The 11791-nt window shown below is 53.1% G+C and overlaps 1 protein-coding gene across 1 annotated transcript in view; it reads right to left on the reverse strand.

Annotated features, from left to right (window-relative positions):
- PRRT3 (proline rich transmembrane protein 3) overlaps nucleotides 1-5046 on the reverse strand; it is a 6932-nt gene extending 1886 nt beyond the window's left edge. Inside the window, exons 1-4 of the mRNA XM_045289845.1 lie at nucleotides 4584-5046; nucleotides 1520-2557; nucleotides 1143-1298; nucleotides 4-293 (exon numbers count right to left, since the gene is read on the reverse strand). Of these exons, the coding sequence (XP_045145780.1) occupies nucleotides 4-293; nucleotides 1143-1298; nucleotides 1520-2504 (1431 nt within the window). The 5' untranslated portion in view covers nucleotides 2505-2557; nucleotides 4584-5046. The remainder of the gene's footprint in view (nucleotides 1-3; nucleotides 294-1142; nucleotides 1299-1519; nucleotides 2558-4583) is intronic.
- Between the last annotated feature and the right edge of the window lie 6745 nt (nucleotides 5047-11791).

The raw sequence follows: 11791 nt of genomic DNA on the forward strand, positions 1-11791 counted from the left end.
CGCCGCGGGCAGCAGGAAAAGCGCCCCCGCCCCGTAGACGTGCAGCTCCCAGGCGAAGCTCAGCACCCGCCGCAGCGGACCCCAGCGCAGCGGGGGTGAGGTGGCGTTGGCTGGGGGGTTGGCGGCCGGGGCAGGCGCCCAGGAGCTGCTGGCTGAGGGATCCGGAGGCAGTGGCTGCGCCAGGGCGCGCTGAGTGGTGACCCGAACGAGGCCGCGGCGGGATGTGGAGGGGGCCTGCACTGGGGGTGCCGGGGGATGGCTTTGAGGGCGCCCCGGCCATTCTTCCGCTTCCTCTGCAAGAATAACAATGTTAACGCGACCCATCGGGAAGTGGTTTGGCTTTCCAGCCATTCCTCAGTTGTGTGGTGGGCCGTTACTTAGCGTCCTCCTCCGCAGGTCCATCTGTAAAATGCGGATGTCAGGAGGGTGTGGGGAGGACTAAATGTATGGTTGGGCAGTGGCCGATACCCAGTAAGTGGCAGCTGAGCGCTATCGTTTTTTATGATGAATACTTACAGGGAAAAGGCACTCCCCGCGCTCTCTAAATGGCTGTGTACTAGACTCACCTGGAGACCAACCGGGCGGAATTTCTTGGGATGGGGCTTAGGCATTCAAACACATTTTTCAAGCACCTCTAGAGATTTGTGCGAGTGGAGAATCACTGCACTAAACACACCCAGGACACATTAGCCCACAAAGGGCAAATGGCCTTTTTCAAAGTACCAGCTAAGTATTCATTTATCCTCCTCAAGTCTTTGAAGGTCATCCTGGCCAACTTCCTCTAAGCAGGTTCTCAGTTACCCTCCCTGACCTCACAGGTGGAAAAACACTTGCTATGAGAAATGGGCCAGGATTCCCCGTGCCACCCCCCACATGGTGTAGTGAGTTTTGAACCGAGTTGCTAACCACAAGGCCTGTGGTTCGACCCACCACCTGCTTCATGGGAGACAGATGGAGCTTTCTACTGTTGGAAAGAGGTACAGTCTCGGTTCTACTGTCCTATAGGGTCGCTATGTGCATGTGGGAACAGACTCGATGGCCGCAAGTTTGGCGTTGAGTTTGGGGCCCACAAATGTATACCCAACACAGGCTCTTGGTTCTTAGACTGCTCCCGACCCACAAACTCTCAGCCATGCCCTCACCTGGTTGCAAGGCTTCCACAGTGTTCTCTGTTCGGTTTGTAGCTGTGCCAGGTTCCAGGGGGCCAGACATGGGATACTTGAGGGTACCTGGAGTCTCCACTGCCCCTCTGACTCGCTGCGGGGAGACAGGGTCTGCTCCGTTCATCACTACAATCTCTGAAAGGAGAAGTTGACCCCATCACCTCTGCTGGCCCTGCAGTGGTCCCCCCCCCCCCCCCTGCAATCTGATCCCCTGGGAAGGAAGCTCAGTCCCCCTTGTTTGCCAGAACATGGAGAAGGAGACCCAGAGGGACCAAAGGCCACTGCAACTGGGCACCTAGCTACCTTGGAACACTGCCCCACCCCAACCTGCTCAGCACCCTCCCTTTGATACCTACCTCGCTTGGGCTGTCCATCTGGAGCCTCTGAGGCTGGGGGTCCTGAGGGCTGGGGTCCAGGGGAAGCCTTGAGCGGGGAGGCTGGGAAGCTGGGCTGTCGGGTGTTCTCAGCCCCAGCCTTCTTGGGGGGCTCAACCGGCAGCTCCTCAGCAGGAGGAAGGCTTCTGGCCAGAGCCAGGTCGGACTGGGCCCCCGGACCCTCAGAGGATGGCCCCTCAAGTGGGGATACTGAGCCACCATCAGGGGCTGCTGGATCCTGCTGGGTAGAGAGGGGGCCTCCAGCTGCCTCCTGGAACCCTTCCCCTTCTCCCCACTCTCCTGTCAGGACGGGCCTGACAACGCCCCACTGGGGACCAAGAGTGTGCGATGAGCCCTGACGGTCCAGGTGGTCAGTCTCTGGAGCCCTGATCTTGGCCTCATCCATCAGGCTCCCGTCTCCCGGTGCTGGTTTCCCTGCCTGCGTGCGGGGCTCCCCTGTGGAGGGGGGAACCTTGACTTCTTCCAGTTGTTGGCTGGGAGTTGTCGGCATGAAAGTGAGATGAGGAGGTCCCATTGCATAGGGGGCCCGTGCTTCTGGCTCCGGAGATTCCGGAGGATCAGGAGGCCCTGTCCATCCCTGAGAGCTTGGCCCTGGAGCTGCCTGCAGGGAGTCGGTGACCGCTGAGAGTCCTGCTCTCTGAGCCTGAGGGGCTGCTTGGGGCCCGTGCAGGGCTGGGCCCAGGGGAATGTCTGCAGGCCTACCAGGCACCTCGTTGACAGGAGCCCAGGGGATGCCTGAGTTCCAGGAGTGCTCATTTCTGGACTTCTCCCAAAGGACGTCAAGGGCCTCGGGCTTGGTGCTCGTGGGGCCTTTGGGGTGAGCTCCTGGAACTGGGTGTGGCTCTGAGGTCTCAAGAGGCCTGGAAAGGGCAGGACCGGCTTCCAGGGGCGGTGGCAGCAGCAGCAGCAGCAGCAGCAGGAGGAGGCCGCACACTTGGGGGGTCATGGTTCACACCAAAGCTGTGCCTGGACCCTCAGCCCAGTGCTCACAGGAAGAGCCTGGAAAAGGGCAAAAGGGGATGACGTGTGAGCCTGGGGGCCTTGTGGCTGTCCCAAAGGGGCCGATGGGGAAGGTAGAAGACTAACATGAGGCAGCAGCTACCCCGGCCACACCGCCTCCCTTCTTGCTCCATCTGCCCAGAGCGACTGTGTACAACTGCACCCTGGTCAGAGCTCTTGTCCTGCTTCAAAACCCACAGTGGTGCCCCGGTGTCTACGGGAGAGAATGTAAGCTGCTCCCCTCGCATTCGCCTTCCAAGGCCACACCAGCCTGCTCACGGAATCCTCTCCAACACCCACTGGACTACCTGACACCGCAGGCCTTGGCTCCTGTTAGGCCCTCAGCCTGAAATGCCCTCTCCCTTCTCCTCCTTGGCTCGCTGAAATCCTATTCTCCAAGGCCCGGCTGGCTCGGATATCAGTGAGGTGCACAGTAAGTGCAGTGTGCTCCTGCATGTGAAGAGGGAGCTGGGTTTGAACCCCAGCTTCACCATGTCCTGGGTGAGTCAATCTATCTATGCCTGTGGTTTTCCCATCTATACAATGGGGATGACAGGAGAAACTAACTCAAGGGTCTCTGAGGGGGCCGGGGACTCTCACAAGACTTAAATGTGAAGACAGCGTGAGGAATGAGGGGCTGGCTCACAAAGGGGGTGCCAGGAAGGCGTGTCGGAAGTGACCTTTCTTTTGAAGACATAGGGGGAACCCATTTGGCAGAGAGAACAAGTGCAAGGGGCCTACAGCCAGAAGGAGCCGGGTGAGTGTAAGAGCGAGAAGAGGACAGGAAGTCAGAGGCTGGCTCACTAGCGGGCTTCTAGGCCACTGCAAGGGACTGCAGTTTTATTCCAAGGGCCACAGGGGGCCCCGTAATACCGTCAGTGTCCAGGCCTGATTAGGGACTGGTTTTCCAAAGGGACTCACGCACGCATGGGTAATGTACTGGTACTGTAAGATGGAAGCTTTATTCCCTTGACTCCCTGTGGTCACGCTGGTCACACTGTGCTGTAATCTCTTATCGCCCCCAGAGGGCCCCGGGCCTCCCTCCAGGGCAGGGGTGGCAGCTCCCTGCCTTCCACGGACACAGCAGTGCTCACCTGACTGCACATGCCTGCTTTAGGTACCCACATCTCATCCAGGACCCCATGTCTCAAGAGTCCCAGGGCCAGGAAGGCAGGAAGGGGCCCTGTGGCCAGAAGGGGACAACAGCCCTGAGAGTTAAAGCGTGGGTGTTTGGGAGAGGGGCAGAGACCCTGTTCTCTTCCATGCTGAGAAGCCGCTGTCCCCACAGCTCCTCGGCCCTCAGGCTGGGTGGCTCACAGACGCCTGGACAAGCTGCTGAACACCCTTAGGGAAATGCCTGGGCTCACCAAAGGTTGTGGGCAATGTGAAGGGTTCACATACCCAAACCCAAGCTCAGACTCTAATGTAAAGCCCTAGGTTCATGTATCTAGCCTTCATGCCAGCCCATTCTCTGCTGCTGGCCTCTCTGGGGGTGGACAGAGCTGAGAGGAAAAGAGGGGCCCCACCCCAAGGTCGCTAACTTGGTGTTCCTGCTGTGTTGAGCTCCACCTGGTTACACTTAAGCACAAGCAGGTGTAGTTATACAGGGATGGAAACAGGTTCAGAGACGTTGAGCAATTCATCCAAGGTCACCAGTCAAGCCAGTGGGCATACAGGGCGAAGCACCGGTGTGCTTATTTTGCACTGGGGGGCTGGGAGGCTTTGCAGAGGAGGCCATGCTATCTGGCCCCCACCCCCACCCGGCAGACATGGGCTCTGGCAGACAAAGAGGAGGCCCAGGCCTGCACCCCCGTTGCTGGAGATTTGGGGTGGTGGTGCTAGGGCCGCCGCAGTGCCGCCTCCAGGAGCTGGCCCATTCCCAGGTCCCTCGCATCCTGGTCGGTCTCCGCGGCCCTGGCTCCACACCTTCCCGCAGTGCCGCGGGTGGGGGTGGGTGCTGTGTAGGCCCCGCCGCCCGCGTCCTCCACCGGTGCTGGGGCCCACGCTCCCTCAGCCAGCTCCTCACCTGGGCGCCAATCCCGCAGCGTTCACCTTGCGCGCGTCCCTGCAGCCGCTCGCAGCGCCGCATCCTCCGCGGTGGAGATGCTCAGACTTGGCTAACAGAGCTCGGCGCTGCCGATCGCCGAGCCCGCCCACAGGAGCGCCAAGCCCGCTGCTTAACCCTTTCCTCCTAGAAGCGGGTGGATGCTCCCCTCGGTTCTGCACCACCCCATTCCGCCCACGCCCCGAGATGCTCAGGGATAGAGGGAACTGGAGCCGTGAAAATTCCTTCTGCAGCATCCCAGAAAGGCAAGGCAGTCAGCTTGTTTGCATGCCTGCTGGGATGGGGAGCTCCCTTCCTTCCTTTCTACCTATGTGCACATGCACACACCCCCGTAGACCTGCAAAACCACTTGCTTTCCAGTCGATTTCCACTCCTGGCGACCCCTTTGGTGTCAGCAGGTTTCTGATGGATGGCAGAGGTTTCGGGAGCACATCACCATTTTCAGCGGCTCCTCTGGGTTAAGCCCTCCCATTATCTCAGCAGAAATCCACCCCCACCCCCTCCACACACACACCTAGAGGTGAATCCTGCTGATGCACGCATTTCCTGGGTCTATGCTTCACAGAGAAATGTGTTCACACCGCACTCGTTGTGTAACTTGTCTACCGCCTTCCTTCTGCCTTTTGCGTGTAAATATCTATTCAACTCAGCTCCCTGCCATGGAGCCAATACTGACAGCGACAGCGACCCCATGGGTTGAGGTAGAGCTGCCCCTGTGCGTTTCAGATGCTGTAACTGTTTAAGGCGGTAGAAAGCCTCATCTTTCTCCGAGCGGTGAGGAGTGAGGTGGTTTAGAACCTTGTGGATCACAGCCCAGCTTGTGAGTCCCCACAAGATATGCCCCATCCCACTAGGTATGCAGAGGCTGGCCACCTCGTGTTACCTGGGATGCTGCAGAAGGAATTTCATAACTCCCCGTGACCTCTGGTTCCTTCTAGTCCTGGGGGTTAGGGGTGGCGTTGGAGCCACCAGGGGTCCAATGACTCATGTTAGAGGTCTTGCAGATTTGCCCAATGCAGTAAGTGGTGTGGTTTCTGGACTGCATTATATTCTCCACATGTTACGGGGCTGTCTACTGTGGGGCTCTCCTTTCCTTTCCACCGAAGTGTGATCCAGACTGCAGGCTCGGATCTGCATCTGCCCTCTCTGTGTTTCAGGCTGTGTGGGCCTTTCCCCAGTGGTTAATGAATCTTCCTCCAACCCTGTGGACTCCTGGGGACTACCCCCCTTGCTGTAGTTCAATTTCTCTGAATTTTGTGAAATGACATGCTTTCTTGATTTTAATTCAGCCAGCATCCCATGTTCTGTGTGAAAGACTGCCTTTTGGCTCAGAAGCAGCGCTGTGCTATGTTCAGTGCAAGAGTGACTGTGTATGCACAGCTTCGGTACAAGGGCAGTTAAGCACCATAATGAAACTAACTGAGCCCTAGTGGCACAGTAGGTTAAGCATTGGCTGCTCACAAGGTCAGAGGTTCAAACCTTTCTAATATGGAGAACGATGAGGCTGTCTGCTCCTGTAAAGATTCAGTCTCAGAAACCCTAAGGAGCATCTCTGCTCTGCCCTAGTGGGTCTCATTTTGTTTAACAGACCAAGATAAGGGAGAGTAAAAAGTATCCCCACTAGGGTTCTAGTTCACACAAGCGCTGATTTAATCCAAATAAAATGTTTAATCAGCAATGCACTAGTCAGTCTCAAAAAAAAAGAAAAAGAAAAAAAGTTTAATCAAAATAGTGGTTTCAAAGGGGATCTGCTGGTCCAATTCCATTCAAGGCAAGTTGGTCAGGTCAGAAGGTTACTGGTGACCGTTTAGGGCTCCAAAGAGGTGATCTTGACAAATGTTCTTGAAGGACACAGGAAGCACATAGGGCTTATGATGACTGCATGGAGGAAAAGGCCACCCACTGTGCATTTCCTTCCCATCACAACAGTGCACCTGCTCATCCTTTAAGGGGAGCAAGCGCTGTCCTGCAGAGCGTCACCGGGCGCCTTACCCAGTCCCCACGACAGCCCTGGTCTCACCCAGTCAGACTTCTGTGCCCCAGACGCCACAAGAGCATGAGGGAAGCTCAGTCCGAGTCCCCTGGGGTCTTGGAGCTGCTGTTTGAACTGGAGAGCCAGAATTCTCTGGGGAGGGGTTCGAGAGATGGAAACACCCCCTTCAAAAGCACCCAGACCTAGATGGAGGAGAGCTAAGTGACAATGGCATCACATCCTGACGGTTTTGTTTCTTAAAGGTATGTATGATGTAACACTTTGATTCACCTTCATACAACAGATAATTGGCCTTTTGGAGGGGTTACCCGAGACCCATCCCCTTCAGACAGGATCCTGGTTTCCCTTGGAGGAGGGTCCAGCTAGGCACCCTCAACACAAACGGGCAGCCATGTGGCTTTTTTGGGCTCCCCCAACCAATTAAAATATCATTTTATTGGGGGCTCTTACAACTCTTATTACAATCCATACATTAATTGTATCAGGCATATTTGTACATGTTACTATCGTTCTTTTCCAGACATATACCGTACTTTATTTTTAAAAAATCATTTTATTAGGGGTTCATACAACTCTTATCACAATCCATACATACATCAATTGTGTAAAGTGCATTTGTACATTCACTGCCCCATGTACCGTACTTTCTAGTGAGCCCTTGGTATCAGCTTTTTTTCCCTCCCCCGACTCTTGATAGATTGTAAATTATTATTTTCATATCTCACACTGACTGCTGTCTCCCTTCCTCCATGGCTTCTGTTCTTCCAGCTTTGAACTCGCTGTTGACCCTCCCCCTGGAGAAGTCCATGTTCCCAGTGTTCGGACAGGCGTTGTCTTGTTCCTCTCTGTTTCCCCGAGGGCAGGGTGTGTGCTAGGACCACCCACTCTCCTCCCTCTGAAGTGTCCCTGGTTAGACCTGTACTTCCTTTAACTAGCCAGCATCCCATGGGCTCTCCCAACTGCCAACTGGCAGGGGTTCCAGACAAAGGGAAGAGAGAGATTTAGATCCCTTTGGCCGGAGGCCAAGTTGAAGGCTGATCTTGGGAAACAGGTGACTAGCTGTGATGGGTGGGTGCCATAGGTGAGGAAGATCCCAATTCTGAGAGGGGCATCATCCTGGAGGTTCTGAGATGGCAGTGTGGGTGGGCGTGGGGGCCACGTCTCTGCTCTTATCTCACATGCATATTCTTTCTAAGCTATCACAGTATCCCTACATTGTCACGTGTCATATCTGAATCCTGGCATGCTGAAGTCCCGAGAGGTTAGATAACTTGTTCCTCGTGACCGAGCAAATAAGTCTTGTTCTTTTAGATCTGAATCTGATTTTAGAATCAGGGATGACATGATCTTGCTCCAGTGGAAGGCACTCAGGTGAGGGGAGAAGCCCCAGGCCGTCCGGGTGGCACCTGGAGTTAACAGTATGAAAATAGGCCCTGTGACAAGGGTGTCTCTTCATTAAAGGGACCTGCTGCGCAAAGTACTGCTGCCAACACAACAGAGAGGGAGGAAAAGGCAGGGCGACGTGTCTCTCAAAGATGCATGTCCTGCTGAGCAATGCCAGGGAGGGTGGCTGGCATTTTCACTGGGCTGGCTGCTCTGGCAGGAATGTACAGAGAACTCTCCAAAAGGCAGGGACAGGTGGGAGATGGAATGGCAGGCTCAGCCTTTCCTGAGCTCCACCTGCTGTCCTGAGCCTGAGGGTATGCGCACTTAGACCACTGGTTCTCAACCTTCCCGATGCGAGACACTTTAGTACAGTTCCTCAGGTTGTGGTGACCACCCCAACCAGAAGGGTATTCTCATTGCTACTTCATCACTGCAATCTCGCTACTGTTATGAATCGGGTGACCCCTGTGAAAGGGTTGTTTGACCCCCCCAAAGGGGTCGTACCCACAGGTTGAGAACCGCTGACTTAGACTCTTTCACTGAACTAGCTAAAGGGTTCCAAGCATCCTAACTCCTGCTTCCCATAATCCTAGCCTCCAACACCAGCTAAATCAACCTAAGCTTTCAGTTGCTTTTTGTGAATGTTCTGACATAGGTATTTATTTAAACCAAGAGCCCCACACCCCAGCCCTCCTCAATCCCGATTCCCGCTCCCCAGGGGCAATCGTTTTCAATTCTTTCACGCCATTTCTTCCTGGTCTATACACAGAATGCCTATCTTCTGAACATTTAACTGCTCCCGCTGTTCGTCCAATTTGATTCCCAGCGCAGTAGTCAAAGCTGTGGGTGAGAAGAGCCGCATGAAACAATCACTGCCCCTGGAAGGGCAACTGCAGTGAGCTCGCAACCAAGGGCCACCAGAGCACCTGGCAGGAGCCTCATTCGGACCAACGTCAGAAAGCATTTCGAGAGAGCTGGGGACCATGTGAACATGTGTTGGGCCTTATACCCAGCCACTGCCATAGAGTTGATTCTAACCCAGAGGGTTTCCGAGACTGTGAATCTTTTGGGAGCAGACCTCGTCTTTGTCCTGGGGGGTGCCTGGTGGATTTGAACCTCCAATATTGCAGTTAGCCCAATACCTAGCTTACAGTGCTGCTGGATTGGGTCTGAGAAAGTATTAAAAGAATAAACACGGTTATATAAGAAGAAATAATAGCTTTGTAGATTGTTTAAAAAACAAAATTAAAAAAAAAAGTGTTAGAAATATTATGTATGTGTGAAATGATCTAGCTGGAAGATTACTCTTAAATCAAAAAAGGGTGGTTTGGGGGAACAATTTGAAAGACAACTGCCGCTCACTACAGCAGTTGCTCCACAATGAAAAAACAGGTGGCAACTCGGAGAACGGGGAACAAATGGCACAAGGCTGGCTCAGCCACCTTGGGAGATGACTGCAGAAACGAAACGTTCAGTAGTTGAGTGTTGGCTCATCGTGGAGAGCCTTGTGGGGGGAAATAATTCACACCATAAAACGTCCCCAAGGAAAGTACGGGAGGCAGTGCTTGTGAGTTCCTCGCCCCAGTCTCCCTCCCCATCCCCAGGGAGTTTTCTGCCTCTACAGCTTTGCTGGTGGGACATGTGGTATTTTTCCTTTTTTATTGCTAAGTAATATTCCATTGTGTGGCTGGAGAAACATTTACCCTTCCATCAGCTGATGGACGTTTACTATGCATAAGGCAGCTGTGGACACTGATGCATGTTTTTGTGTGGACATGTTTCCCTTTCCTTGGTTGGTACATAACCTGACGTGGAATTGCTGTGTTTGACAGTAACCACAAACGAATACATCTGTAGAGAAATGATGGAGAAGCTCAGTATCACCAGGCAGAACAAGGAGAAGGGCCAACTGAGGAACAGGCCATCAACTGCTCATGTGCAAATTCACGTAAACGCTGAAGGGAATTAACAAAGCCCATGGGAGCTGGAATACATGGCACTGGAATGTAAGATCATATCAAGAATAGACTGAACATACTGAACACTAGGGACCCAAGATCACATTGTGGGATGACATCCATACCATATATACAGAAAGCATAAAAAACAACAACCCAAAAACAGGTGATTAAGAAAGGAGGACTGTCAGAAGAGACTCTGGAACTTGCTCTTGAATGTAGTGTAGCGAAAGAGAATGGAAGCAAGGGAGCCCAAGAGCTGATTGCAAAGGGCAGCCGGAAAAGACAAAAAGGGAAGAACGTGCTTGGCATTCCTCAAGCTGGAAGACTGAAGAAAAAAAAAAACCAAGCCTCAAGTTGGAATCTTGATTCTACGAGCAACAGTCAGTGATGCAGGAAGCACCCAAAGATGGAAGGATTACAGTCACCGTACCAGGAACAACTGAGGTTTAACCTTTTTAATAGTCCGCATATGATCAATAAGCAATGGTCCCGAAGGAAGATATCTAAGTTGCACAGAAGGCAATGGCAATAAATAAGCATTCCAGCAACTGGCAAATCCCGAGCAAGATGTCTAACTGTGGATGCAAGGCTGGAAGCACTCACTCATGTTTGCCAGGAAATTTGGTGCCTAGCCAACCAACTGGAAGAGATCCCTGCTTGTGCCCATTCCAAAGACTCAACAGAATGTGGAAATCATTGGACAATATCACTAATGTCACAGGTAAGCAAATATTGGCTGAAGATAATTTTTAAAATGGGTGCAGTAGCACAACAGGCAGGAAAAAATGTCAAATTAGCTTTAGAAGCGGATTTAGACAGAGGAGGTGTCACACAGACACCGGCTACAAGCAGTGTCTAACCAAGCAAAGGCATTTGGCTGTGCATCACAGGAAGTCAAGGCTACCGTCAGTGCATGTCAGGGTTCTAGCACTTCACCAGACTCATTCGACATGGATGTGAAGCAAATAGTTCAAGAAGCTGGATTTTATGTAGAAGAATTTGGAATCAAAGAGGAAGGTGCTCTGTAGGTGACAAAACCTTGCTTGCTGAAAGCCAAGCCCACAAGAGGGCTGGAAGGACTTACCAAGAGCAAAGACTTCAGCCTTCACTATGGATTGCACCTCAGCAAGATCCTCCCACCGGACCAACAAGCTACATCACGTTAAGCGGAGAACAGATGGAAGTTGTCATCGCTTCTCGGCATTTGGGCTGAGATCAAGCGAAAAGATTGAAGCTGTCAAGAGTTCATTTTACTTGGATCCACAATCAATGCTCACGGAAGCCGCAGACAAGAAATCAAATGATGTATTTGCATTGGGCAAACCTGCTACAAAAGACCTCTATAACCACGTCCCAGCCGAAGAACTGACGCCTATGGCATGCGGCGCTGGAGACGAACAGTGACTATACCATGAACTGCTGGAAGAAGGGACAAATCCTTCTTGGAATAAGTAGTCAGAATGTTCCTAGAGGTGAGGATGGCAAGACCCCATCTCATGTACTTTGGTCATATTACCATGAAGGACCAACCCAGAGGGGGGCGTCATACTTGGCAGGGCATCAGCAGGAAACAGAGACCCTCTGGGAGATGGACTAGCACAGTGGACTAATAGCAGTGACTGCGAGCCTGGTACAGGGCCTGGCAGCGTCTCGTTCCTTTGTACACATGGCTGCCAATTCAGAGCCGATTGGATGGCACCTTGTGAGGACTGGCCAGACTGTTTCCCAGAGCAGCTGTACTTGTATGACCCACTTTGGACAGCAGGGAGACCGAGGCCCAGGAAGGGGAAGTATCTTAAGCACAGCCGCACAATCAGGCAGAAGCTAGT

The sequence above is a fragment of the Echinops telfairi genome, unplaced genomic scaffold (genome assembly GCF_000313985.2).
Source record: "Echinops telfairi isolate 266 unplaced genomic scaffold, ASM31398v2 ScPeMD7_31;HRSCAF=116, whole genome shotgun sequence".
Taxonomy (NCBI): domain Eukaryota; kingdom Metazoa; phylum Chordata; class Mammalia; order Afrosoricida; family Tenrecidae; genus Echinops; species Echinops telfairi.